This window comes from Gopherus evgoodei, chromosome 8 (assembly GCF_007399415.2).
Source record: "Gopherus evgoodei ecotype Sinaloan lineage chromosome 8, rGopEvg1_v1.p, whole genome shotgun sequence".
Taxonomy (NCBI): domain Eukaryota; kingdom Metazoa; phylum Chordata; order Testudines; family Testudinidae; genus Gopherus; species Gopherus evgoodei.
In genome coordinates, this window is record NC_044329.1 from 57,090,732 (window position 1) to 57,118,686 (window position 27,955).

The window sequence follows — 27,955 nt, forward strand, 5'->3', positions numbered from 1 at the left end:
GGGTTCTGAGACCAGCTCCTCAATATGTCACGGCTCTGGTCCCAAAGTCAGGATTATTGACCTCCCAAGGAGGCAGATAAAATTTGATTCATCACATGATTATTCTCAGCCAAACATCAGTCAAAATTTCAATTGCACATAAAAAGACTTAGGGTATCTACCTGACATGGCTGTTTGGGAGGGTTAATAAATCTTCATAAAAAGCTTTATGGAGTTATATGCAGTACATGCAAATTATTACAGTCATTAACTATTTCTGTTCCATGCTGTCCACTCCCAGGCACCAGAGTTTGTGTTAAAAACCATGATGCTTTGAGATGTGACCAATCATTATCCCAGTATTCAAGTGTTGCTCTGGACTCGACAGCAAATGGAATAGATTGAAATGGCACTTTGTTCCGTCCCGTCCTGGCCATAATCCAGCAAGGAGTGCCAATTGGGCACACCCCTGTGCCTGCACAAAGCTCCTTGCAGGACTGGGGCCCCAGCAGAATCCAAACTCTGTAGGTAGGGCCTTAAACAGACTAACATCCTCACTAGAGCTGACAGAGGACAACCCATAAATCACTCTGACCTCCGTGTTATAGCTACTCACTGTCTTTGTGTCAGTTTCTAGAGTTGCCCATTAAATGAGAAGAACCATCTGCAGTTGTTACCAGTGTCCGCACTGCCAAGCTAAGATAGTGGTGGGAGAGCAAAGCAGATTCTCTTCTGCTTCATGTCATCCACACACTTGCCAGCCAATCTCAGATGGCAGAATCTGTATTGTTGGTGTCATTGTATGAGAAGGGGAAAATACCCAGTTGGATTTCCAAACCCAGGATAAAACTGTATTTTAGGGCAGTCAGAAAAATCTTGTTTCGACTTGCAAACTGAACTGTTTCTGTTGACTTTTGTCAAGATACTTTCCTGATTATAATCACACCCTAAAGTAAGAGCTTTGCCTAGCGAGGTTACTGACAGGATGGGTTTAATAGCTTGTTAAAAAAGTACTCTACAATTACTAGGAAAAATATCCTAAATATATACTGATCGCACAAAAGCACCTTTATTTACTTTAGTTTATTTCTGGGATTACAGTCACTGCAAAGAAGCAGCTGAGCAGAGTAATGTCTCACAGCATATACATATTTTAAATTCATCTCTCTTCCCAACCCCACTCCCCTGGGGTGCCTCTCTTTCTGGGAAATTCCCAAGGAAGAGACTTGAATTTTTCTTCCATCTGGCCACATAGTGTCCCTGTTGCTCCGCTTGTGCCTTATTTTGTCATCAGCAGAGGATTGAGCAGCTTCGGGTGCTCAAAGCGATGTCTCAGCTGGGAGTGTAGCCTTTGAAGATGTGATGAAGGACCTTCTTTAGGAAAGCTTGAAAAAAAATGTAATTCAGAACTTCAGATCTCTAATTCAGGGAGGGAGAAATTCAAATGACATCTGCCACATGAAGCTGAAGATAGTGCTTCATCCTACAAGTCGGTTTGTTTGGTTGTGTGAATGGAGGGGTAAAGAGGAAGCCACATGGAGCCACAAAGACACACAGCTTTACACACAGCCGCATGGTTTAACACACTGCCACACATGCCCAGCTGGCTGGCTGTGCGGCTGTGTATAAAGCTGTGTATCTTTGTGGCTCCATGTGACTTCCTCTTTACCCCTCCATTCACACAACCAAACACACCACCTTGAACAACATCCGAATAAACACAAGGCCCCACCTCCTATCCTTCAAGACCTGTATCATGTATGGGATAGTCAGTAGCTCCTACCCTTGTTGTTCACCACTGCTGCAGAGGAACCTAGGTCAAGAGGTGGTTCCCTCTGTTATTCATTCATCCACTCATCTTGTTTCATTGACTGTGCTTGATGTTCAAGGAGAACAGCCTCCAACAACATCAAATGAGATGCTTGTTGTACAACCCTGAGCTGCTTCCTTCCCCCTCTTGCCCAAGGATACGTGTCTATGTCACATCCCAGTCATTTAATATGGGATGGGGAGGAGAATCCAATCTCATTCTCCAGTACCCCTCAATCCTGTCTGCCAATCCAGACGAAAGGAGCTGAAGAGGCCTGAAAATCTGTGTGGGAGCAGCTGGTTGGTAGAGCAGAGGAAGGGGGAATCTATTAGATGTATTAGAGAAGGATCCCATTGCTGGAGAAGTTACTGTGCTGTATTGTTTTGCCTCCTCTTTCAATAGAGGACTATCCAATCATTAGGTTCACGCTGCTCAAGGGGATCCAGCTGCTGCTACCGCAGCCTCGGGAGGAAGTGGATTCTTCTACAGAGCAAAAGTGTAAGTAACTTTGCCCCTGAGGCTCTCTGACCTGGGAACCGAGTGCCTAGTGATGACGAAGGAGCCTGGGAAATCAGACTCTCCTGTCTCTAGCTATTCCTGTCCCCAACTGTGCAGTTCTGGGTTTACCATGGTGACATGGTGCTTGGCCCAGAGTCAGAAGGGGCCCTGGCCAGCCCAATTCCCCAGCCGGCTGAGCCAGCTAGGAAAGCTGCCCCGCCCCTGCCCCACGCTCACCCCGCCTCTTCCCACCCCTGCTCCGTCCCAGGCCCACCCCCACTCCACCTCTTCCCCCGAGCTACATCCTGGCTGGAGGCTGCAGCAGGGGTCGGGCGTGCCCAGCACTCACTAGGCGGTGGGAAGGGGAAGCGGGGGCAGGGGGAAAGAGGCAGTGGGGAAGGAAGGGGGTGGGATGGGGAGGAGATGGAGTGGTGGGGAAGGGGCATGGGATGGGGAAGAGAAGGGGATAGGGAAAGCAGAGGTCCAGCATACAGATCCCCTTGGCAGCAGCTGGGCTCCTCTGTTAAACAGTATCAGAGGGTAGCCGTGTTAGTCTGGATCTGTAAAAGCAGCAAAGAATCCTGTGGCACCTTATAGACTAACAGACGTTTTGGAGCATGAGCTTTCGTGGGTGAATACCCACTTCCTCAGATGCATGTAATGGAAATATCTGTTAAACAGGCCCATCAAACCCTCACCCTGACAAGCCCCACCTCCCCTGCATCTCTACCATCCAAATAAGACCCCCCCAACACCCTCCCCACTGAGCCCCAACCACCTACACCTGGACCCCCATCCAAATAAACCCCACTTTCCCTGCACCCAGACCTCCCCCTCCCCCCCCCACTGAGCTCCAACCACTTTCACTTGGTTCCCCCTGCAGACTCCTATTGCCCCTGCACCTGGAACCTCTCTGTGCATCCAGACCCCCCACTGAGCTGCCTGCACCCACACTGCCCCCCAAAGAACCCTCTTACTCCCATCTGGATACCCCCTCTGCACTTGGATCCTGCTGGCAGGCTGAGCCTCCCTGCCCACATCTGGTGTGCCTGGCCCTGGCACAAAAGGGACAGGGCCCCCAGGTGTTTCTATGGCAGGCCTGGCCCTTGTGCTGTGTCAGGGTCAGGTTCAGCCTCACGGCCAAGTCCCTGTCCCGGGGGGCAGGGGAGACTTCAGGTTATTCTCCCACTTCCATGCAGCCAGTGGCCTTGTAAAAAAAAAAAATTGCAGGATTTTAAAATATTATGCACAGAATTTGATGCAGAATTCCCTCAGGAATAGGGGGCACTGTACAGCTGTGATGGTGGGACTGCGAAGGGGGTGCTGGACAGTAGGGGATCTGTGGGTAGGGGAGCTGGTCCGGGGGTATGGTGTGCAGGATGCTGTGCAGTTGCAGTGGGAGGCCAGTTGGAGAGGTCTCTGGGCAGGGGGTGCTGGGCATAGCAGGTCCAGGGGCATTGGGCATAGGGATCTGTGGGGGAAGTCTCTGTGTGAGAGGGTGCTTGGCATAAGGGCAGGGGGGCAGTGTGGAAGTGGCACGCTGGCAGCGCAGGATTGGGCAGGCCAGTGTGCGTCTACCAGTTGTGGGTTTGTAAACAGTGCCCTTGTGCTAGGCTGAGTGGAGCCATTCCCGCTGCGCTTCAATGCCCCCAACCGATCTCTCGCTCTGCGGACCACAACCCATCACATGCCCTATTTCCCCAATGGGGGCCCACAACTATCTTTGGCGCTGGCCCACAAAAAGTTAACCCAGCCCTGCACCTGTGTAGATGTTGCCAGGCCACCTTGGGAGCATCACGTCCCCCTGCTGATCTCTTTACCCCAAAGAGAACTTAGGAATGCTCTTTCTCGTGAGTTCACCTTCCTATCTGCCCAGGAAAAAAAGATGCTTAGATGTTAGAATGTTGCTGGTTGCTTGTGTGGAGGGGGCCTGCAGGGTGATTTTCAATTCATGATGGAAAGTTCTCTCGGGTTTTCTCTCAGCATCGTCTGGAAGCCTCAGCTGGAAAAAGCCTCCCTCTGGCATTTGCGTGACCCAACAGATCGGGTAGGTAATGACCGGGAAACCTCATCTCCTTCCGTCCAGACCCGGTGCGAGTGCCCAGCATGAGATGGGAAATCACTCGCTTCCTAATTGTGTGGGCAGGCCAGCTCCCTGCCCCCCAACCTACCCCGGGCACAATGAAGAGTGGGGAAAATAACCCCAGCTGAAGATGACTACAGAATAAGGGGGTCCTGCTTCTGTTCCTGTCTCTGCCACAGACTCCCAGTGAACTAACTACTCTCTCAGGACCTCATTTTGCCGTCTATAAAGTGGAGATAAAAACACTTCTCTTCCTCGGGCATTGTGAGACTAAATCTTTGGAAGGCACTCTGATCCTGCAGTGATGGGAGCATAGAGGGACTCCGGAAGACTGTACTCTCCAGTGCTTTGTCCAGTTCAATTCCAAACAGTCCAAGGGAGAGAGTTTGGGAGATAATGCCCAGTCCAAGAGACCTCGCCATTGGGATAGCTTCCCTGATAGTCAGGCTTTTCATTTCACTGCTTCTGGTTAAGAGCCCTTGGACCATTCTGAGCTTTAACTCCAGAGGAGAAAGTAGGACTAAGTCTAGATGGAGTCAGGATGGGTTGATGAATAATATGTACTGACACATACTCATGGACCAGGGCCAGGAGGGAGTGGTGGGACATGCTGAAACTTGTTCTGCTTCTGAGGAAATGACTGTATCCATGACATTTGCATCATACAAACCAAAACTCACTAAGGGTGGATGGGATTGTTGGCTTCTCAGCTTTGTTGCAATTCCAGTGCATTTGTATAGTACAGGGTCGGTGCCCTCCTGTCCCCCGCCTATCATGGATTGGCATTGCCTGACGTTCTTGCTCTTTTTCCTTCAGGCAACAGCTTCAAGATGCTTCTAAAAAGCCATCCTAATCCATCCCCATTTTCACGATTTGAGTGCATCCAGAGGCTGGCTCTGAAGGCACAGCAGTGCTCCAGGTCAGGACTGAGGTGTACTAGCAAGGCCGTGGTGGGAGGTCTGGACTAGAATATCAGGAGTTGTGGCAGTTCAAGCATTAGGTGCTTTGGCAGACCTACAGGTTGCACAACACCTGTTCTCATAGTCCTTGGCTATGGACAATGATGGCATCTTCTGCCTTCAATAATGTTCTTTAATCACTAGCCCCTTCCCCCATAAAGAAATAAGTGGAAGCAAAAGAAAGAAAGAAAGAAAGGTCAAGGGAGGCAGGCCTAGGCACTAGGACAGGCAGTGCCTGCCCACCCTTCTACTTGGGGGACAATAGCAGAGAGCAGCCAGCCAGAAACTCCAGCCAGCAGGGCAGGAGCAGCCAGAGCAGGGACCTCTAGACATCGCAGTCAAAACTGTAGCCGGTTCTGACTTTCCCTGCCCTGACTGGCTGTTTGCTCCAACCCTCCCTCCCCCTCCTCACAGTATCTTCACCTCACCTTCAGTCCACACCTGCTCCTCTTATCTTCTCTTCCCCTGCCCTGTCCCCTTCACTTCCCTTTCCATTTGGCTGATCCCCTCCTAAGTAAACCCACCCCTCACCCCGGTCCAAAATAGTAGTGGAACGAACATGATGTTTTCTGCTTTCCCGCTGATCGCTCCACTTGTGTGTTAGACCCCTTCCCCCAGCCTGGGGCTGTCTAGTCTCTAGAGACAATATTGTCTCATTGTTTCCTTGTACTTCCCAGTCGGTCCATCTCCACCTGTTATCTCATCTTGAGATTCTAAGCTCTTTGGGGCTGGGGCTATCTTTTTGTTCTGTGTTTGTCCAGCTCCTAGGGCTGTGGTCCATCACTGGGGCTACTAGGCACTTCCGTAACATCAATAAATAATAATTGATAGATTTGCTGCTTGGGTGTATTGATTCCCTGGGTGTACTGCTCTTGTCCCAGTTCCAACAACTTACACAAAGTAAGCGGGCCCCCTCTGTGCCTTTGAAGCAACATTGCAGGAGAATCTGGTCTCTCTGTAAGGCCTTGTCTACAGGGCCGGTGCAAGGATGTTTTGCACCCTAGGCAAAACTTCCACCTTGCACCCTGTGCCCCTGCCCTGAGGGGCCTCCCTCCCCCATGGTCGCTCCCCCCCTCCGCCCTGAGGCGCCCCCCCCCGTGGCAGCTCCCTATCCCCCACCCTCTGCACTGAGGCACCCCCTCACCCCTGCTCTGCACATGAGCACAAGCCCGAGCACCCCGAGCTGATTGGTGCCACAAGCCTGGGAGACGGGAGAAGTGAAGCAGCCACCACATGCTTGGGGAGGAGGCAGGGCAGGGGTGAGCTGGGGCGGGGAGTTCCCCTGCATGCCGCCCCCCGCTTACTTACTGCAGGTGACCCTCCCTGCACTCCCCTGCCCCAGCTCCCTCCGCTGAAATGCCGACAACAACCGGGGCAGCTGAAGATCCGGCCGTTGTGGTCACTGCCGAAGAAAATGGCGCCCCCCAAATCCTAGCACCCTAGGGCGCCTAAACGGTTGCACCGGCCCGGCTTGTCTACTCTGGGGATATGCCCCAGTTACAGCCACCAGCCACCAAGGTAGCTGCACCAGTACAAACCCCCAGTGTGGGCAGGCAAAAGCTCTACAAGCTGCAATTTGCGCTGGGGGAGCTTGAGACTGCTTGAAGCAGGGGCAAGCTGCATCGTTGCTAACCTAACCGCAGTTTAAAGCCGCTTTGCCTGCCTACACTAGTGCAGCTACCATGCTGGCTGAAATCCCCAGTGTAAACAAGGCCTAAGGGAGCTGTATCCGTCCCCCACTATCCTTCTGGCTTGATAACTGCCCAGAGGTCATTGCAGCCTGTGATGTAAAGTGTTTTTCCCCTTCACAGAGACAGCGGGAAGCCTAGTGCTCCAATGTTATTAGTGGATGCTGCAATGGTTGAAAAAAGTTCTGAGTTTCAAGCAACATGCACAGAGAAACTTTCTGCTCAGATGCTAGCAAGTGCAGAGAATAAAAAGTTCTGTTCGCTAGATGTGTTCCTAGTGCCTATCTGTCTGCCTCTAAATAAAAATAAGCAGAGCAACCTCCACGGTGAATTCCTGTCCCTTCAGACTCTAAACAAACCACATGAGCCTCTGAATCCATCTCATGTTCTCACTCTGATCCCCTTTTTGGAGATGCTAGAGAACTGGAGGCATTCACCAAATAGGTAATTAAATCCCACCAACCTCTGTCCACATGGCACAAATGCTCATAGACATAAAATGTCAGATCTGGAAACCGGTCAACAAAATACTGTGATGGGTTCTGGATTATTTCCTTGAACCTAGAATAGAAAACAGATGAATTTACGTGGGGCATCCCAACTGACTGTGAAGTATCAAAGAAGTAGGTTTTCCCACTTTTCATCAGCCTTTGAGAGAATTTCCTGGAAACAAACTAAGGTCCATGCTCTCCCTGCTTTGCATCTGTGGCTTCTTCCGTTCTCACCCTTGTTCTCCTGCCCGGGGATTAAAAAAAATCACTTTACTGGTAGGGGGGGCAGGATTTTGGCCACTAGTTTTCAAAATCTGGTTGCAAAATGCACTTACAGTTGTTTTTTGGTTTTTTATAATGCTGGAAGTGAAAAAGGACCCCCTCCCACACAACTCCCCTCGCAGTCCCCCAGAACTATCTTCATCTGGGACATCAATCCCAATATGACCACTTACCATTGCGGTTTTCCACCATAGTGCGTCCCCACATTTCTGATTAACCTCAATAGGTCAGTGACAGTACCTTTATGGAGGGGCGTCTCTTTTCCATGTTTTCCAGAACATCTTGATCAATCTGAAAAATGACCCAGAAGAGATTGGTCACTCTATGAGGTTCCCATACCATAGAAAATACTCTCCTCCTTCCCTCTCCTTCTTGTCCCCTTGCTACTGCAATCTCCCACACTGGAAACATAGTCACTATCCCATTATTTCTTATATTTTCAACAGAATTTTATAGCTGCAGTGATAGTTAAGGCTGTATAATTGTTTCCATCATAACCCCCTACTGTCAGTCACTCAGAGCTCTCTAAAACTTTTCACGTCTCAGGCTGAAATTTTCCAGGTTCAGTGTCTGTCTGGGGATGAATTGGGCTGTCTTTGTTTTTTTCACAGAGTATGAGCTAAAACAATCCAGCTGTTAAGAACATGTAAAGAAAAAAAATTAAGAACCTTCCCTATTATAAGCAAAACCACCACCCTGCCTTGCAACCCCCGAGAGCCAAAAGGACTAGATCAAAGAAAGCTGAAATTTAGCTGGGAGAAAATAAACCAATGTAAAGAGAAATACCTCTGGTGCCTTGTGGCTTTGTTTCTGCCATTTGCAGGGTCTTGAAATCACTGTTTGCATAAGCACAGTGCTTTGTACAAGTGCAGGGGTTTTTTTAGCCATTCTTAGCAAAGTTCTAAATGCAAGCATGCGACACTGCACGTGTGCATGACTGGCCTAGATGCACTGTGAACATGTTATGCATTGAGGCCCCAATCCTGCAAGCTCCTTCATGCAGGCAGACCATTATATCTGTACAGAGACTCACTGAAATATCATAGGGGGTTACCCACACAGAGCAATTTACACAAAGGCCTCAGTGAGTGTACATTTACTGCACACCAAAAGTATTTGTTCCAACAGGTAGGGCTCCACAGAACCTTTTGCGTTACTGACTAAGGTGCACAGTCACTGCACACCTGATACAGAGAATTCTGGTGGGTCCAAACCATTCTAAGTTATGGAATTTTTTTTCCCTTTCAAGCCATAGGAATCCCATCAAAAGTCAGGAAGTGCCACAGTTAAGACTGTATATGCAACCTTAAGTCCCCTTATACATAATGCATAGTATTCAGGACCAAATTCATGTAACAGAGTTCAGAATTTGGCTCAGAGACTCTAATTACATTATATACTATTTGTCAAATAATACAACACAACACAGGTTTTTCCCCCTAGAACCCTGAAAGGCGCATCTTGTAAGGTATGCAGTGAGGGCTTGATCCCTGACACCTATGGAAAGGCTCTCATTGATTTCAGTGGGCATTGGCTCAGGCCCTGTGGAGCCCATTCACTACATATCTTCAGATATGTACAAGGGGGCAGAGTTAGCGGAATGATTGTTTTATGGTTAAAGCACTGGACTGGGACTCAGGTGATCTGGCTCTGGATTCAAGTTTCCAGCAGACTCCGTGTGTGACAGACTCCCTCTGAATCAATCTGTGCTTCCATTCTCCATTTGGAAAATGAAAATTATACACTTTCTTTCTCCCACCTTCTCTCTCTTGTCTATTTAGATTGTGAGTTCCTGAGGGCAGGGATTATCTCCTACTATATGTTCATGCAGCACCTAACATAATGGGGCCTTGATCTTGGTACAAACTGTTAGGTACTACTTTAATACAAAAATAAATAATAATTAGCATTAAATGTGTAACCTTAATTTTGTCATTTCCTGATTTCTGAGTGCTTAAGTGTGCAACTGACATGATAGTATGTGGGGGAGGAGATTTGGAATGAAAAAAACGGCAAAAAATATACTTAAAAAAAGTACAAAACTGATGAAGTTTTCAGATATTTAAAATACGAAATGGCAATATAGGAAAAAACACAATGCATTTTCTTAAGAAGAAACTAAAGTATATTTTAAATATCAAATGTATATTAGCAATTTGGCAAACCAATTCAGATTCCATTTTGTACAGGAATCCACTGATAATGAAGTTATTTAGTATCAGTGCACTGGAAAAATATGTATATTGAATGATGCCTTGATTATGTGTCAATATAATTCTGCCAAATCCCTTGGTTGGCCATTACCTGCTTTTGATCACTAAATCAAATAGGCTTTGGCAAGAGGGCCTCCATTTCACTTTGCAATGGTTAAGTAATAAAAAGCATTTATAGATACCTTCAGCCTTGTCAACAGCAATAGGTATCCTGTCTTTGAAGACATGGTGGACACAGAACATGAGCAGATTGAGTAAAAGTTGAATACAGCCAGTAGTCCAAACAACCATCAAGCAGAAAGGACTATGATGACACTACCAAAAAGAGAGAAAAGGAAATTAATCTTGATCCACAGTAAGCAATCTGGGCTGAGACATCTGTGGCCCACATACAGAAAAACTTAGGCCCTATAAGTCTTCAGGGACACCCTTCCTAGTACAAGCTGCCTATTGTTATTTTTTTTATGATTTAAATGCCAGCAGCATGCTGGGTGCTGTATAAGATACTAATTGACAACAGTCCTAGCCCTGGAACATTTGCACTATACAAAGATACAGAGAAAACAGGACACAGTGGGAAGCCTATTTGGAGGATTATTCTTAATATATAATTAGCTGATTAAAGCTTACCTTCTTAGTCCACTGGTAGAAGTGCTTCCCAGTTGTTGCCTTATTGCAATTCAAAGCTTTCACAATCTGACTCTCAGCATTGTATTTTTCGATGTCTGGATTATTCCCAACGTCCACAAGAAACTCAAACCTGCTGTGGAATTGAAAGAGAGGAAGGGATGGCCTTCAAGAATGTATACCTGCTACAGAGTTGAAGGTGAGCACATTTATTATCCCAGAGCGGGGAGGTTTTGGCAGGAGCATTCCAGCTATTGTATCTATTGTTTGAGATCTTAGAACTATTGTTAATGACGCTTACCTCTCATGGGTCCAGAAAAAGGGGTGGTGGAGCAAGTCTCCTAACTGAACTGAGTTTCCTCCATGGGGGGAGACCAAACTTCTCATGAGATCTTCAATCTCCAAGTGACCCTGCAAATCTGTTGGACATCTTGCAGCCACATCCTCTCCATCAGATCCATCAAAAGGCACCTCACCCCGTGTTACAACTTATAGGACCAACCTTCCGAGTGCCTGAGCAGGAGAACAAGCATCAGAATATTTCACTTCCAGAGCCAAAATCTCCAGCAGAGAGAGCATACAGGGTTTGATCCTCCTCCCCTTGAGTTCAGAAGGAGCAGGACTGAGTCCATAATCTGCACAGACTCAGTTATATATTCATCCTATTGGCCAAATTCTCTTTGTTCTGCTATTCTCAAGAAACAGCAGGTATAGCATCTTTAACAAAAATAAATATATGAATTGATAATATCTCCCACATAACGGGATCCCTTAAAAGAAGCTGTTTTGATACTGAAATCAAGGTTGTTGGGCTTTTTAAAAAAATGCTGCATGTAAAATAATGGAATCCGTGGATCAAGGTTAAGGTTGTTATGTTGTAATGAAATACACCTCTACTCTGATATAACGCGATCCGATACAACACGAATCCGGATATAACGTGGTAAAGCAGTGCTCTAGGGGTGGGGTTGTGCACTCTGGCAGATTAAAGCAAGTTTGATATAACGCGGTTTCACCTATAATGTACTAAGGTTTTTTGGCTCCCGAGGATGGCGTTATATCGTGGTAGAGGTATATACACATTTCTTTAGGCTAAGAAAGAATGACGTGCTTATGTTTATTTTTACATGGGTATAAGATGTTATGATGTTTTAACTATTCATTTCCTGCTGTTAAAGATCTGGGTTTTGTAAATGGTGTGGTAGTTAAATAAATTGTTGATACTTAGCAACCATCACCATTTTTTTAAATGAATTTTTTTTTCTTTTTGGGAGTTGGATGAACAATTTAACCAGCGGATGAACTGCTTTGCCTCTGCTGTATTCCCACAGGCCTAAATCCTGCAAAGGTTAACACGTCTGCTTAACTTCACATACAGGGAGTGATGCCACTGAAGTCAATTGGATTAGGGACTAAGGCCTATTTTAGGTATCTGTTACCTTCCCTTTACTGTGCATGTAATATAAGGAAATGACTTGTCCTTCAAGAATTTTATTTATCTTTTCTCAGTGGATGGGTTGCAACCCCAGGGAGTCATGAAAGGTAACCAGGGGTATCATGAGGCATTGAAATTTTTAATTATAAATCTAAAGCAGAGAAAATCTCACTCCACCACTCCCAATACACCTTACCCTTCAAAATCAAGTATTCTCTGTCAACCTTTCAAAACACACACACAAATAAATTATATAAGCTTAGCATTATCACTGATACTTTTTTATCCTTACTCTTATAGTAAATGTAACGAGGTTGCAACATTTTTTTTAACTTTTAGTAGGGGGTTGCCAACCTGAAAAGGTGGAGAAACACTGATCTACAATAAAAGAAACTAAAAAATAACTTAGCTATAGCTTTGCAGCCAATTTTTGTCTGTTTCATTTTAAATGAACACTAATAAATATATTATGGCAGTCAGCCCCTTTGCAGTTTAGAACATGCTGGCCATTTCAATCAAAATAGCAGAGATCCTCTTGTTAGATTAGTGCACATTGTAAATAGCAACTTGCAATAGCTCAGAGGAAAAAGTCTTCAATGTTCACCTCTTGTAATGCCCAAAGGCCTTGCTTCTGGTGGAGAAAATACCCTTTTCTATTAAAAAATCAATTTTCCTAGGAGCTATGTCAACTTCTTGTGATCTTCTGCAAGAAGCTGACCAGCTCTTGGTCAAATTGCCCATATGCTGCAGTGTGCTGTAGGTGTCATGGCCATTGTATTTTTATATCAAGTTTAAAATAAACTGAAAACAAGATACATAGAAAAGACTATGGGCCAGACTGTCTCCATCTGTGTGTAAAGCAAAGGGACGGAACTTTGCTTTGTAAGATTTTCACATACATTGTTCCACCGATGGAGTTCCATTTCATCTCCTACCCCCACTGGGCAAAGCAACTTCCTGACAATAGATCTGACACAGCTCCAGTGGACTGGTATAGCAATGAAAACATATAGGTAGAAAAGAATTAAAAATATATATATCACAAGATGTAGATCTAGCCAGGGAGAGTTGGCTTTGTCTAAAGAATAGATTGCAGTGCCACAACAGGGGTGCAGCCCTTTGATTTCTTGGCTGTTTCTGACACATCATTATATTAACATGTCAAAATTACAGTATCAAGTAGGTCCCTTATCAGAAGTGACAGAACAATCCACTATTTCTATCACATGCACCTGCAATTTGTAATTTTTTTTTAGCAGCATTGGAATGTCCAAAAAATCAACCTATCTGATTGACTGATGCCAAATTGATTTCCTATCAACAATACTGTGACCTGCTGCATTGTCTATTTCTGTGTTTGATTCTGCAGAGACTAATCACTGTGTTGTTATTTTGGGGGTTGGGTTAACCACTGCCCTTCCTTCAGTGTAAATGTAAGAAATAATCAAGGTCCTTTATGAAATAGATAGCTGAAACAACAGAGGCCAGCACTCAAAACACCAGCTATGCAGATCAGGTGAGAAACTGAGCTACGTGGGAAGAGAGGTTTTAAGGTATATTGCTTGTTGGAGATGGACTTGTGGCGGGGGGCAGAAACGCACAGAGAAGGCAGCCAAGGCACAGGCAAAGATGCGTTTACAGCCTGATGCTGACAAAAGCTAAAGAGACAGCACTTTTGGGTAGAATGCTGCCTGGGCAAAAGGCTTGGGACTGTGAGCAAAGAAACTGTCGCCTGCTGTTTGATTTCTTTTATGTTCAGGGAAACTGGGCTTTATGTGCATTCTTTGTAAAGTAGCAGGATTGCATCAAAGAAATACTTGCTTCCATAATTTATTTCCTTTCCTAACAGAATCAACCCACAAGATTCCAAATGTTAGCTAATCACTTGGCTCAAAAGGCATAACCACATGTTATTCTTGTATGAGCAGAGAGGGCTAAGATCTCTCCCACTAGGAAATTTTAAAAAAGAAGGACTAGGAAAAAAAACGACAGAAAAGAGTAGAAAGTTGAAAAACTGTAAGCACAATATTGGTATTAAGGAAAAGTGCCTCCAAGTCTTCTTTGATTATAAGTTCCCTTTGACCTTCAGCAAAACTGCTACTCTTATCAAAATCTGCAAGGAGAACTTTATCATCCGCATCTATCAAAGCAACATGATTTGTTAATAGTAAATGAATGGCTCCTGTGTGATGTTCCACCTTTCTATTGTGTGGCTGAATTAACCCTTTGTTCCCTGGAGCAGGGTTACTCAGAGGGATGCCCTGATCTGTCCATATGATGGTAAAGCTGCTGAACTGCAGGCTTTGTTGCTGCTGAGATCAGGTTTCCTTTCCCCTTCTGTCTGACACACACAATATTCTTGTCTCACACAAATATATATTACAGCATCCTTGTACACATGCATAACATCCTTGTTGTGAAAACACACACACACACACACACACACACACACACACACACCCATGCAAGTCACTGGCTTTGAATCTTCTATAATACCCTGCTTTCTAGAATTTCTCATCCAGCCAGGCTGCAGGATTAAATGGAACTGAATGTAAAACACACAAACCTATCAAAATGTTACATGGGTGCAGGTCCCCGTGGCCTAATTCCAAAGAGTGCAGATCTCTCACTGCTTCCAAGAATGCCTTGATGATGTCATGATTATTGACTGCCTGTGCAGATTTGTTCAGATGATCCTCAAGGTTGCTTTCACAGAGAGAGAGGCAGAAGAGCTGGCAGTTGCCATGAGTCTCAGTCCCCAAAAGTTTTACCATATGCCTGTTGCTATGGCAGTGACAGAAGCCATGTCTACATCTAAAATTTAGCAGCGCTGGTTGTTACAGCTGTATTAGTACAGCTGTATAGGGCCAGCGCTGCAGAGTGGCCACACTTACAGCAACCAGCGCTGCAAGTGGTGTTAGATGTGGCCACACTGCAGCGCTGTTGGACGGCTTCAAGGGGGGTTCGGGGAACGCGAGAGCAAACCGGGAAAGGAGACCAGCTTCGCTGCGGTTTGCTCTCGCGTTCCCCGAACCACCCTGCAAACCGCAGGGAAGGAGACCTGCTTGCTCGGGGGTTCGGGGAACGAGAGAGCAAACCGGGAAAGGAGACCAGCTTCGCCGCGGTTTGCTCTCGCGTTCCCCGAACAACCCTGCAAACCGCAGGGAAGGAGACCTGCTTGTTCGGGGAACGCGAGAGCAAACCGCGGCGAAGCTGGTCTCCTTTCCCGGTTTGCTCTCGCGTTCCCCGAACCACCCTGCAAACCGCAGGGAAGGAGACCTGCTTGCACAGGGGTTCGGGGAACGCGAGAGCAAACCGGGGAAGGAGACCAGCTTTGCCGCGGTTTGCTCTCGCGTTCCCCGAACCACCCTGCAAACCGCAGGGAAGGAGACTTGCTTGCTCGGGGGTTCGGGGAACGAGAGAGCAAACCGGGGAAGGAGACCAGCTTCGCCGCGGTTTGCTCTCGCGTTCCCCGAACCACTCTGCAAACCGTAGGGAAGGAGATCTGCTTGTTCGGGGAACGCGATAGCAAACCGGGGAAGGAGACCAGCTTCGCCGCGGTTTGCTCTCGCGTTCCCGGAACCACCCAGCAAACCTCAGGGAAGGAGACCCGCTTGCTCGGGGTTCGGGGAACGCAAGAGCAAGCTGGGGAAGGAGACCAGCTTGATTACCAGAGGCTTCCTCAGGTATGCTGGGATACCTGCTTATTCCACGGAGGTCAAGAAAAGCACTGGTAAGTGTCTATACTTGATTACCAGCGCTGGATCACCAGCGCTGGATCCTCTACACCCGAGACAAAACGGGAGTACGGCCAGCGCTGCAAACAGGGAGTTGCAGCGCTGGTGGTGCCCTGCAGATGTGTACACCTCCTAAGTTGCAGTGCTGTAACTCCCTCACCAGCGCTGCAACTTTCTGATGTAGACAAGCCCTGAGACACATGGATTCTTGTTTAGCCTTATCACTGCCAAGAAGGAATCTCTTCACAGCCACCTTTTTCCCTGCATGGAATCCCAGGTAGATGCCTCCTTCAGAGGTGCTCTCAATGCGGTAATACTCGTCAAATATGATGTTGAATTTTCCGATCTGAGGGGAATTTATACCGTGAAGACACCATAGTTGCTCTCCCCAGCGTTTGCTGGTGGGTGCCCACTCTATAGGAGGCTGATTATTAGTAGCTGTAGCACCGTATTTGAGCAGCAGTGCCACCATTTCATTGTTGTAGTTCTCTTTGGCTGCAAAAATGTCACTACAATCAGCCCTGACTCCGTTCTAACATAACAGCTTGGCTATTTCCTCATGGTCGTACTCCACAGCTATCTTCAGCGCTGTTTTGCTATCATTGCCCATGGCGTTAATGTCAACTTTGCCTGTCTTCAGTAACAATTCCACCAAATCCTAACTTTGCCTCTCTGCTGCCAGGATTAGCGAAGTCTTCCCATTTTCATCTCTTCCAGTAACATCAGCACCACAGTCCAGCAGAAAGGAGACTATCAGTTCTATATTCTTGTTTTGTCTAAGTATGGTGTTCCTCTTCAGAGGCAGCCATAATGCATGGATCAAAGCGTTCCTGCCAAAGTTATCACAGGCATGCACGCTGGCTCTCATCTCTTTCACAAGGGTTTTCACAGCTGAGAGGTGGCCATTCCTGGCAGCATCCATCAGGGCTGTTTCTCTGCCTTTGTACACTTGTCTTTGTTGTGCACTGACCATCCGGCCCATATTCACATCCATCTCTTTTTCATCTGAGAAATTCTCATACAAGAATTTCAAGGCCTTTTCCTTCCTATACCAAGCAGCATCCATAAAGGCTGTGAGGCCGTTGTTATCCTTCTCGTTTATTTCTGACCCCTTAGAAAGGAAGAGCTCCAAAATGTTCACATTCCCCACTATGCCTGCTATAATAAAGGGAGTGGCACCATTGTCCTTTCTGGCATGTGGATCAGCACCCTGCTCCAGCAGAAGGTTAACAGTCTCCTCCTGCTCAGCCTGTACAGCTGTGTGCAGAGGTGTCCAACCACCTTCTACCTTGGAATTGACATCTACACCTTCCTTCAACAGCTGCCGGACTGTCTTTACTGAACCTTTTTCGATAGCATCATGTAACGGAGATGCTGTGGCTGCTGCTGTTCCATTTCTGCAGCTGTTTGGTGCTGCCGGCTGACTGTTGCCTGTGGCCTCCATGAAGGCTAAATCAGTGGCTGTGCCCTTTGCTCCTCTTTGTCCCTTGATGAGCAGTTTTTGAACAAAATTTATTTCCCATACAATCGAGCTAGGAAGAAGGGTGTGGATCTACATCTGCCTTTGATGAGGGCAGCACATAGTGCTTCACTGTGCAGTCCTGAAGATTCCCTCAGGAGTTTTTTTCAGCTATTTCACCTGGTTAACAGAAAAAGTAGCATCGCCTGTTAATTTAATCCCAGAGTTTACAGTTGCAATAAGTGTTCTTTAGAGCCATCCCCACTCTACTCCCCTCCCCTGTACTCCAGACTTATAATTATAATGAATTCATGGGAACACAGTGAGAGATCATGTTTTCTAATGGACTAAAATGAAGACTATTAAATTCATTTTCTTAATCCTGGTGTAAGGGGATTGTTGCCCCCTTACTAAAATTCAGTGGGGGTGTTTTGGTTGGCTAGCTCGCAGCACCAAAAGGGGAGGGTTCGATGGGAAATCAGGACCCTGAGACTGACAGTCTCCAAGAACAATGAATGGCAAGAGGCCAATGCTCCAGGTCAGCCTGATTGACAGGGCGGGCAGGCTAATCAGCGAGACAGGAGGCCAGGGTGGGTCCCATCCTCCTTTGAGTTGGAATTGCCTAGCTCAGATAGAATGGGGCTGAGCTAAAGAGAAAGTGGAGAGCCCAAGCTGAGCTGGAGAGCAGAGCCGTGCCAGATCCACAGGGGCCAGAGCAGCAGCCACAGAGCCAGAGACACAGCCCAGGGAAAGCAGATCCTGTGCTGGGAGCAGAGCTGCAGTCACAGAGCCAGAGACACGGCCCAGGGAGAGCAGATCCTGTGCTGGGAGCTGTCACGGAGTGTGGGGGAGTCCGGCCCTGCACCCCTCTTCCTGGGACCCACAGTGACTCTCAGCCAGCCAGTAAAACAGAAGGTTTATTGGACAACAGGAACACAGGTTACAGCAGAGCTTGCAGGCACAGTCAGGACCCCTCCACCGAGTCCTTCTGGGCTTTCAGGGTGCTTGGATCCTAGCTAGGATCCCCTGAATTCCGCCCACACAGCCCCAAGCCCAAACTCAAACTGCTTCCCTCCTGCCACTCCCTTCCTTTGTCCCCTTCCCGGGCAAAGGTGTTGACCTTTCCCCTCCCTTACCTAGCTCAGGTTACAGGCCCTGGCATCGTCCATCCCCTAAAGTCCTCCCCTGCTCTCCCACTCCCCACACAGACAGTCCCTACTCCATCACATCTCTCCCCCCTTCGAGACTGAACTGAGCGGGGTCACTCTGCCCAGTGACCTGGGGAAGTTCAGGGCCCCCTCTCCGGGACAACGCGTCCGCTGTCAGGTTGGCACTTCCCTTCACATGGACCACGTCCATGTCATAGTCCTGCAGGAGCAGGCTCCACCTCAGGAGCTTGGCATTGGCTCCTTTCATCTGGTGCAGCCAGGTCAGGGGAGAGTGGTCGGTGTACACGGTGAAGTGTCGCCCAAAGAGATATGGCTCTAGCTTCTTAAGGGCCCACACCATGGCCAGGCATTCCTTCTCGATGGCCGCGTAGCTTTGTTCCCGGGGTAGCAGCTTCTTACTCAGGTACACGATGGGGTGTCTCTCCCCCTTTTCATCCTCCTGCATTAACACTGCCCCCAGTCCCGTGTCTGAGGCATCAGTGAACACCATAAAGGGTTTGTCAAAATCTGGGTTTGCCAGAACTGGGCCACTAACCAGAGCCTCCTTCAGGGCCCGAAAAGCCTCCTGGCACTGCTCAGTCCAGATCACCTTGTCTGGCTTCCCCTTCTTGCACAGTTCAGTGATGGGGCCGGCTATGGCACTAAAGTGGGGCACGAACCTTCGATAGTACCCCGCCATCCCAATAAAGGCCTGGACCTGCTTTTTGGTTTGGGGAGCAGGCCAGTCTCTGATCACCTCCACCTTGGCTGGTTCCGGCTTCAGGCAGCCGCTCCCCACCCGATGGCCCAGGTAAGATACTTCAGCCATCCCCACCTTGCACTTCTCAGCCTTTACCGTTAACCCAGCCTTTTGGAGTCGGTCTAGGACTTGTTTAACCTGGGACATGTGGTCCTCCCAGGTCTGGCTGAAGACGCAGATGTCGTCAATATACGCCACGGCAAAACTCTCTATCCCCCTCAGTAGCTGATCCACCAGGCGCTGGAAGGTGGCTGGCGCTCCCTTGAGGCCGAAGGGCAGGGTCAGAAACTCGTAGAGCCCCAGAGGGGTGATAAAGGCCGATTTCAGCCTGGCATCTGCATCCAGCGGCACCTGCCAGTAGCCTTTGGTAAGATCCATAGTGGTAAGGTACTGAGCACCTCCCAGCTTGTCTAGGAGCTCGTCAGGCCTGGGCATAGGGTAGGCATCAGATACGGTGATGGCATTGAGCTTTCGATAGTCCACACAGAACCGGATTGACCCATCCTTCTTGGGGACTAGCACCACTGGTGAGGCCCAAGGGCTGGAAGACGGCTGGATCACCCCCAAAGCCAGCATGTCCCTGACCTCTCTTTCAAGATCCTGGGCAGTTTTACCAGTGACCCGAAAAGGGGAACATCTTATAGGGGGATGTGACCCGGTCTCCACACGGTGGACAGTCAAATTAGTGCGTCCAGGCTGGTTGGAAAACAGCTGTCGGTACAGATGCAGCACCCCTCTGATCTCAGCGTGCTGGCCCGGGGTCAGCTGATCAGAGAGGGGAATCGCCTCCGGGGGGGAACCAGCTTTTGTCCCAGGGAATAGATCTACTAAGGGGTCATCTCCCTGCCCCTCCCAATGTCCACACACGGCTAACACCACATTTCCCCTGTCATAGTATGGTTTCATCATGTTCACATGGTACACCCGACGGTGATGTGCCCGGTTTGACAGCTCCACCACATAGTTTACCTCATTCAGTTGCTTGATCACCTTGAAGGGCCCTTCCCAGGCGGCCTGGAGTTTGTTTCTCCTCACGGGGATGAGAACCATCACCTGATCCCCGGTGGCGAAGGCACGGGCTCGTGCTGTACGGTCATACCAGACCTTCTGCCTCCTCTGGGCTCGGGCCAGATTCTCCCTGGCCAGGCCCATGAGCTCGGCCAGTCTTTCCCGGAAGGTCAGGACATACTCCACCACTGACTCTCCCTCGGGAGCAGCCTTCCCCTCCCATTCGTCCCTCATCAGGTCTAGGGGCCCCCTCACCCGCCTTCCATACAACAGTTCGAAAGGTGAAAACCCGGTAGACTCCTGGGGTACCTCCCTGTACGCAAACAGCAGGTGAGGTAAGTACTTGTCCCAATCTTGCGGGTGCTGGTTCATAAATGTTTTTAGCATCATCTTCAGCGTCCCGTTGAACCTTTCTACCAGCCCGTTGGACTGGGGGTGATACGCTGAGGCCCAGTTGTGCTGGACCCCACATTTCTGCCATAAGGACCGGAGCAGGGCCGACATGAAGTTGGACCCCTGGTCCGTTAAGACCTCCTTGGGGAACCCCACCCGGCTGAAAATTGTCAGCAGCGCATCTGCCACTGTGTCTGCTTCAATAGAGGACAAGGCCACCGCCTCGGGGTAGCGAGTGGCAAAATCCACCACCACCAGGATGTATTTCTTCCCTGACCGGGTCGTCTTGCTGAGGGGTCCCACTATGTCCATGGCCACCTTCTGGAAAGGTTCTTCTATGATGGGTAAAGGCCTCAAAGCTGCTTTCCCCTTGTCCCGGGCCTTCCCCACCCTCTGGCAGGGGTCACAGGATTGGCAGTACTGTCGGACATGGGTAAAGACCCCAGGCCAGTAAAAGTTCTGTAGCAGCCTCTGCCTGGTGCGCCGGATTCCTTGGTGCCCTGCGAGAGGGATGTCATGAGCCAGGTACAGCAGCTTGTGACGAAACTTCTGGGGAACCACCAGCTGCCTCCTGATCCCCCATGACTCTACTTCCCCTGGGGGAGCCCATTCTCGGTACAGGAACCCCTTCTCCCACAGGAACCTCTCCTTGCAACCTCTCCTCATGGTCTGTACTGCACTGAGGTCAGCCTGGTCCCTGTGCTTCCGCAAGGAGGGATCTTTCTGCAACTCGGCCTGGAACTCAGCAGCTGGGACAGGGATGGGGACCGGCTCTCTCTTGCTGGCTGGGTCTGAGACCGCAGCCTCTCTGAACCGTGCCCCTGGGCGTTCCCCGCTCCCTGGGTTAGGGTCCTGCACCTTGGGTCGAGTACCTTCCCCGTTGTCGGGGTGCAGTGCCCTTTGCCGACTCTGACTACGAGTCACGACCAGGGCACTCTGGGTGTTACTAGGCCAGTCCTCAAGGTCCCCTCCCATTAACACGTCAGTGGGCAAATATTGGTGTACCCCCACATCCTTGGGGCCCTCCTTGGCCCCCCATTTCAGGTGTACCCTTGCCACGGGTACCTTGAATGGGGTCCCACCCACGCCCATCAGGGTCAGGTAGGTGTCGGGCACCATCCGATCTGAGGCCACCACCTCGGGCCGGGCCAGCGTCACCTCTGCGCCCGTGTCCCAGTACCCAGTGACCTTCCTCCCATCCACTTCCAGGGAAACAATGCACTCTTTCCGGAGGGGCAGCCCCGCGCCCACCCGGTAAACCAAAAACCTGGAACCTGGAGCATCCGCCGGTGGTATGTTGCCAACCCCCCTTTCCTGGGAATGTAGCCCCTCCTCCGATTGGGTTTTTACCCAGTCCACCCTCTGCGGGTTGGGTCTGCTTGGTCTGTCCCTGAGCTTGGGGCACTGGGCCCTTATGTGACCTCGTTGGCCACAGCGATAGCAGCCCATATCTCGTGGGTCCCCTTGAGTGGGTCGGAGGGACCTGCCACTGGATGTTCCCCTTTTGGGGGGGTTCTCTATAGGCCCCCTTTGGGAGGTCCCATGATGACTCTCTCTCTGCGTTGAGGCAGGCCTGCTCCTTCAAGACTCCTCCCTGCCATCCCCTGCCCGACTGTCCACAAATTGGTCGGCCAGCTGGCCTGCATGCTGCGGATTCTCCGGCTTCTGGTCCATCAACCACAGCCTCAGGTCGGACGGGCACTGCTCGTACAGGTGCTCCAGTATGAATAGGTCAAGCAGGTCCTCTTTAGTTTGGGCCTCAGCCGTCCACTTGCGGGCATACCCCTGCGCCCGGTTGACCAGTTGTAGGTATGTGACCTCACGGGTTTTACGCTGGCTCCGGAACTTTTTCCGGTACATCTCAGGAGTCAGCCCAAACTCGCGGAGCAGGCCTGTTTGAACAGTTCGTAGTCCCCTGCCTCCACCCCTTTCAGTCGGCTGTACACCTCCACGGCTGTGGAGTCCAGTAAGGGGGTGAGAACTGCGATCCTGTCTGCAGGGTCAACCCGGTGCAGCTCGCAGGCATTCTCAAAGGCCGTCAGGAAGGTATCTATGTCCTCCCCCTCCTTACGCCGGGGCAGCAAGTGCTTATCAAAGCTCTTTGTAGGCTTGGGTCCCCCCTCACTCACCACAGCCGGGGCCCCATTGTTTGCCAGCCGGGCCAGCTCCAGCTCATGTTTACGCTGTTTCTCCTTCTCCTCCCGCTCATGGTTACGCTGTTTCTCCTTCTCCTCCAGCTCATGTTCACGCTGTTTCGCCTTCTCCTTCAGCTTTTGCCTCTTTAACTCGAGCTTCTCCCTTTCATATTCCAGCCGCGTCCGCTCCACGGATGCCGAGCGTTGCCGGGAGGATCCCCTGCTGGGGGGTGAGCTTCGCTGGGCAGATCCCCTGCTGGCCGGGGGTGTCACGGTGCCCTCGGTATACACTGGGCTCCTCCCCGCCCTTCCCCTACGCCTAGGAGGGGGGGGTCTCGGGAAGCCCTCGTCCGCTGGCTGACCACTCCCAGCGGGGACAGACACTGGTGCCTGCGCTGCATCTGCTCGGCTGCTTCCCTCAGAGACAGGGCTCCGTTCATTCATGCGGTCTCCCTGCTCCAGCTGGGCAATCAGCTGGTCCTTGGTGCGTCTCCCCAGGCGCAACCCCCTCTGCTTGCACAGCTCCAGCAGGTCACACTTGCGCTGCTTGGCATACATCTTCCTGCTGGCCACTCACAGGCCGGGGTGCTCGCCGCTCCCCACGGTTTCCAGGGGGACCCCTAGTGCACCAGCCCTTCTTGAGGTCACCACCTCTCTGCCAGGGTCGAGCTGCAGACTCCTCCGCCCCTGGGACCACTCGCTGCAATCCCCCGGGGGACCCTGTTACTGCAAAGTCCTTCTCACTGGGCACACACTCCCAGGGGTTAGTCACCCCTTCGTTTTACTGCTCCCCAGTCACTTACTGCAGGAAGCGCCGTCCACGGGGTGCAGTATCTCCCGCCGCTGCCACCAGTTGTCACGGAGTGTGGGGGAGTCCGGCCCTGCACCCCTCTTCCTGGGACCCACAGTGACTCTCAGCCAGCCAGTAAAACAGAAGGTTTATTGGACAACAGGAACACAGGTTACAGCAGAGCTTGCAGGCACAGTCAGGACCCCTCCACCGAGTCCTTCTGGGCTTTCAGGGTGCTTGGATCCTAGCTAGGATCCCCTGAATTCCGCCCACACAGCCCCAAGCCCAAACTCAAACTGCTTCCCTCCTGCCACTCCCTTCCTTTGTCCCCTTCCCGGGCAAAGGTGTTGACCTTTCCCCTCCCTTACCTAGCTCAGGTTACAGGCCCTGGCATCGTCCATCCCCTAAAGTCCTCCCCTGCTCTCCCACTCCCCACACAGACAGTCCCTACTCCATCACAGGAGCAGAGCTGCAGCCATAGAGCCAGGTGTGGTGAGCAACTGGGGACAGCCAAGGGGGGGACCTTAGGCAAAAGGCCCAGTGCAGAAAGATACCCCTAGCCAAGGGTCCTTGCAGGCCAGGCTCGGAGGGAGATGTTAACCCAACGGGGAGCTGACGCTGTGAAGAAGGGTCCAAAGCCTGGAGGTGTGTGGCCACCATCATTGCAAGTGTCCAACCTGCGGCATACCTGCAGCACAGCCAGGTCCTGAGAAGGAGACCTGGGACCTACAAGGAACAGACTGCAAAGTGCCTTTTTGTTCAGAGACACTGTTTGTAATGTTCCCTGCCACAGAGCGGGGTGATGTGTTTTCCTTTAACCTTTCCCATTTTTACTTATTTTTTTCCTTTAAATTAATTGTTAAGTAAACAACTTGTATTTGCTTTAAATTGTATGGAATAATCAGTGGGTCAGGGAGGTGCCCAGTGCAGAGAGGGTGCCCCAGAGTGGGGACATCCTAGCCCCTGTCCTGGGTGACCACAGCAGGGTTGGGGGTTGAGCCCCCCAGGAATCCTGGGCCCAGCCTTGTTGGGGTTACGAGGACTCTGCCAGACAGGAGAGTGGAAGGGAAGTCTTCAAGGGCAGGGAGGCCTCTGGATAAAGGAAGTGGGAGCGAGGACTCAGATCCTTTCACTAGCCCACTTCACTGGGGTAACACAGAAGCCAGGAAAGTTCCCCACAATAGCAGGACCATTCCCCCGCTTACGTTGGATTAGTGCCCAAATCCCAAGAGATGAGAATCTACTGTGCACTAAAATGCTGTATTATGTAACCCACTTCATGGATAGATCAATACATTCAGAGGGAGTGTGGAGTTGTCCCTTGCTCTTGAGTGGAGAGGGAAGCTACTCTGCCTAACTACAGGCAGACAGCAGGTTTATAGGGGAAACGCCGGACCTCTGGGCAGGGCAGAGCCACAGCCAGTCTTTAGCCTGCAGTTGCCTGGCTGGGGCCGACAGCAAGGAACAGTCTAGGGGGAGGAGCAGCTCTGGTCCTGTGGGCAGGGCAGAGCCACAAACCGTCCTTAGCCCAGCACCTTCTGGCCAGGCAGACAGGAAGTAACAGTTTACGAAGGAGCTCTGGCCAGCTGGGTGGCTAAGATCCCTGTAAACTGTTTGGCCGCACAGCAGCCTATTTAGCACCATGCAGGTACTCAGGGAACCAGCCCTGGCCTGGACTCGCAGCAGCTGGGATGCCCTTCCCCTGGCCCCTACTCAGCCCCAGACTTGCTGTGACTGGGGAAGGGGCACTTATCCCCAGCCCCTCCCCCTGCCGCAGCCCTGGAGCACCCTCCTGCACCCCAAACCCCTCATCCCTGGCCCCACCCCAGGGCCCACAACCCCAGCTGGATCCTTCAGCCCCTGCACCCCAACCCTCTGCCCCAGCCTGGAGCCCCTCATGCCCAGCCCTACCCAAGAGCTCTCATCCCAATCCTCTATCCCAGCCCTGAGCCCCTCATCCCCAGCCCCATCCCAGAGCTCACACCCCGAGCTGGAGCCTTCACACCTCTGCACTCCAACACTCTGTCCCAGCCTTGAGCCCCCTCCCACACTCCGAACCCCTCACCCCACCCCCACCACATGAATTTCACATCACCTCCATATTGGTGCACATAACAAAATTCATTCTGCACATGTGTGGGAAAAATTAGAGGGAACACAGCGGGTGGGCAGAGCAGGGAACATGCTTTTACCTAAGCCTCCTGGCTAAGGCAGCCAGCAAACACAGTCTCTAAGGCAGGGGTAGTCAGTAGGCGGACCACAGTCCAAATCTGGACAGCCAGATACTTTTCAGGGGACACTGGGGGCAAAGGTGACATGTGAGCAGGGCCATATGCCCTCCCCCCCCCCCACATTTCTCCAGACACCTCTGGCAGCTGTGCTCTCAGTGTGTCACTGCAGCGTGGGGAGGGAGCATGGCAGCTGGCTGAGCTCCTCCTCTTCCCCCCGCCCCCCAATATGGGGCTGTTTCCTCTTTCCTTCAGCTGGAGTCCCAGCACTGCTGTCTACTTCACAGACCATCCAGACTAGCATGTGTGGGGAGAGGGGGACACCTCTCAGGAGGGGAGGAGAGGGAAAGGGAACTGGGCATGGGCCAGCCCATGGCGCAGAGATCGGAGTGGAGACAGGGCACAGGCCGACCCCTCAGAAGGAGGTGGGGGGGAACAGGGCACGGACCAGGCCCATGCGCAGTGTTTTCTTTTTCCTTTTGGAAATATAGTCACACTGCGGTGGGGGTCACATGACCCTCCAGAACCTTTCATCTGTGCTTCCCCCCCGCCCCACTAGCCACAGCTACATGCCACCTCTGCATGCAGGCTGAAGCTGAGCTGGGGCTGGAGCATGCGGATCCATGCGAGTGGTCCCCAGAGTCAACCTGTCCCACCCTAGCCTCGTGTCCCCCACCCATGAGCAGTCCCTGGAGCCTGCCCACCCACCCTGTTCTCGCACCCCTGAGCCATTCCCGCCATAGGCACTGACTCCGTGGCAGCCCCTCTATCAGCACCACTCCCACCCCCAGCGCCTCCTGCCCACCGGTGGGCCCCACGGATCAACACCTCCCCCTCCTTCCCAGCGCCTCCCCCCACCATGATCAGCTGTTTCGTGGCATACAGGAGGCTCTAGGGGAGAGGGGGAGGAGCAAGAATGCAGCAAGCTAGGGGGAGGGGCGACTGGATGGGAAGAGACGTGGGGGTGGAGTGAGGATGGGGGCAGGAAGAGGTGGGGTGGGGCCTTGGGGGAAGCAGTGGAGTGCGGGCAGGGCCTGGGGCAGAGCCAGGGGTCTAATACCCCCCGGCACCTTGGAAAGTCGGCACCTGTGGTCCCTGCAGCACCCCACTCTGGCCTCATGTCCTCTCCAGCCCCCATACACAGCCCCAACCTGCCTCTTTCCCTCCACAGTCCGCCTCCAGCCACCTGCTTCTGCCACATCCTGGCCTCCCACCATCTCCCCAGGGCTGCTATCTGGAGTTCTCTTGGTCCCTCCTGCTACCTAGAGCCTCCTTCCTGCCCCTCTGCTATCCCAGCCCCAGAAGGGGCATCGCACTGCAGGCTGGATCATGGTCCAACAGCTTCACCTCCTGGCTCAAAGGTACTCACACGTTCACCCCCATCTCTGCTACTTGGCTCAACTGGGGGCAAAGAGGAACATTGCGAGGTGGGGAGGGCAAGCAGCAACACCAGATGACTCCAGCCAGCTCCATGCCTCCTGTTTTCAGTTGAGGAAAATAAGGTCACCTAACTCTCTGGGCAGGGCGGGCAGGGAGCTGATAGGCAATTGGGGAGCTTGTAGGGATAATTGGGGGTTAAGGAAGAGAACTGGAGTGGGTGGGTCTGGAGTGGACCCTGACTATTCCTTGACCAAGAAATTTGGACCTTGACAAAAAATAAGTCTGCTCCTGCTCAAAGGGCTCTGGGAAGGGTGGCACAGAGCAGTGAGCAGACTTCTGCCAAGGCCTCCTGGCTAAACCAGCCTGCAAGCAAACAGTTTGGGGGGCCGCAGTTTCCTGTCTGGGACAGACCACAAACAACACACAGGCCCAGGGGTGGGGTTGGCAGCAGGGGATAAAGGGGCCTTGGCCCACCCTACTCCACCGGCTCCCAGCCCAGGGGGCTAACAGTGAAGGATGGGTGTGCTGCTGGGTCAGCGAGGGTCTGCTCACAACACGCTGACTCTTACTCTGGCAGCAGAGTGGGATTAGAGTCTGGTTCCCCCGGGCTACTTCCTACCACAGTCGGGTGTAAGGCCCCATGGTCCAAAGATCCTTGTCTCCTCGAAGTACTCGGCCTCTGGCAGCTCCTCAGGGTCCTTGTCTGCCTCCCCTAACTGCAAGGCATCGGTCCACTTGGGGGCTGGGCCGGGATCTTGCAACGGTTCCCTAGAAGCCATGTCTGCTCCCTCCCATGACTCAGTAGCAGCTGAGCTCCAGGGCTCTCCTTTTCCTGCCTCTCTTGTAGAGCGG

The 27,955-nt window shown here is 51.1% G+C and overlaps 1 protein-coding gene and 1 pseudogene across 1 annotated transcript in view; one reads left to right on the top strand and one right to left on the bottom strand.

The window, feature by feature from the left end:
- The window catches only part of RGSL1 (regulator of G protein signaling like 1), a 40,069-nt gene extending 33,731 nt beyond the window's left edge, over window positions 1-6,338 (top strand). The window contains 3 exon segments of the mRNA XM_030572655.1: window positions 2,192-2,287; window positions 4,271-4,334; window positions 5,187-6,338. Coding sequence (XP_030428515.1) covers window positions 2,192-2,287; window positions 4,271-4,334; window positions 5,187-5,223 — 197 coding nt within the window. The 3' untranslated portion in view covers window positions 5,224-6,338.
- LOC115656229 lies at window positions 1,025-27,955 on the bottom strand (annotated as a pseudogene).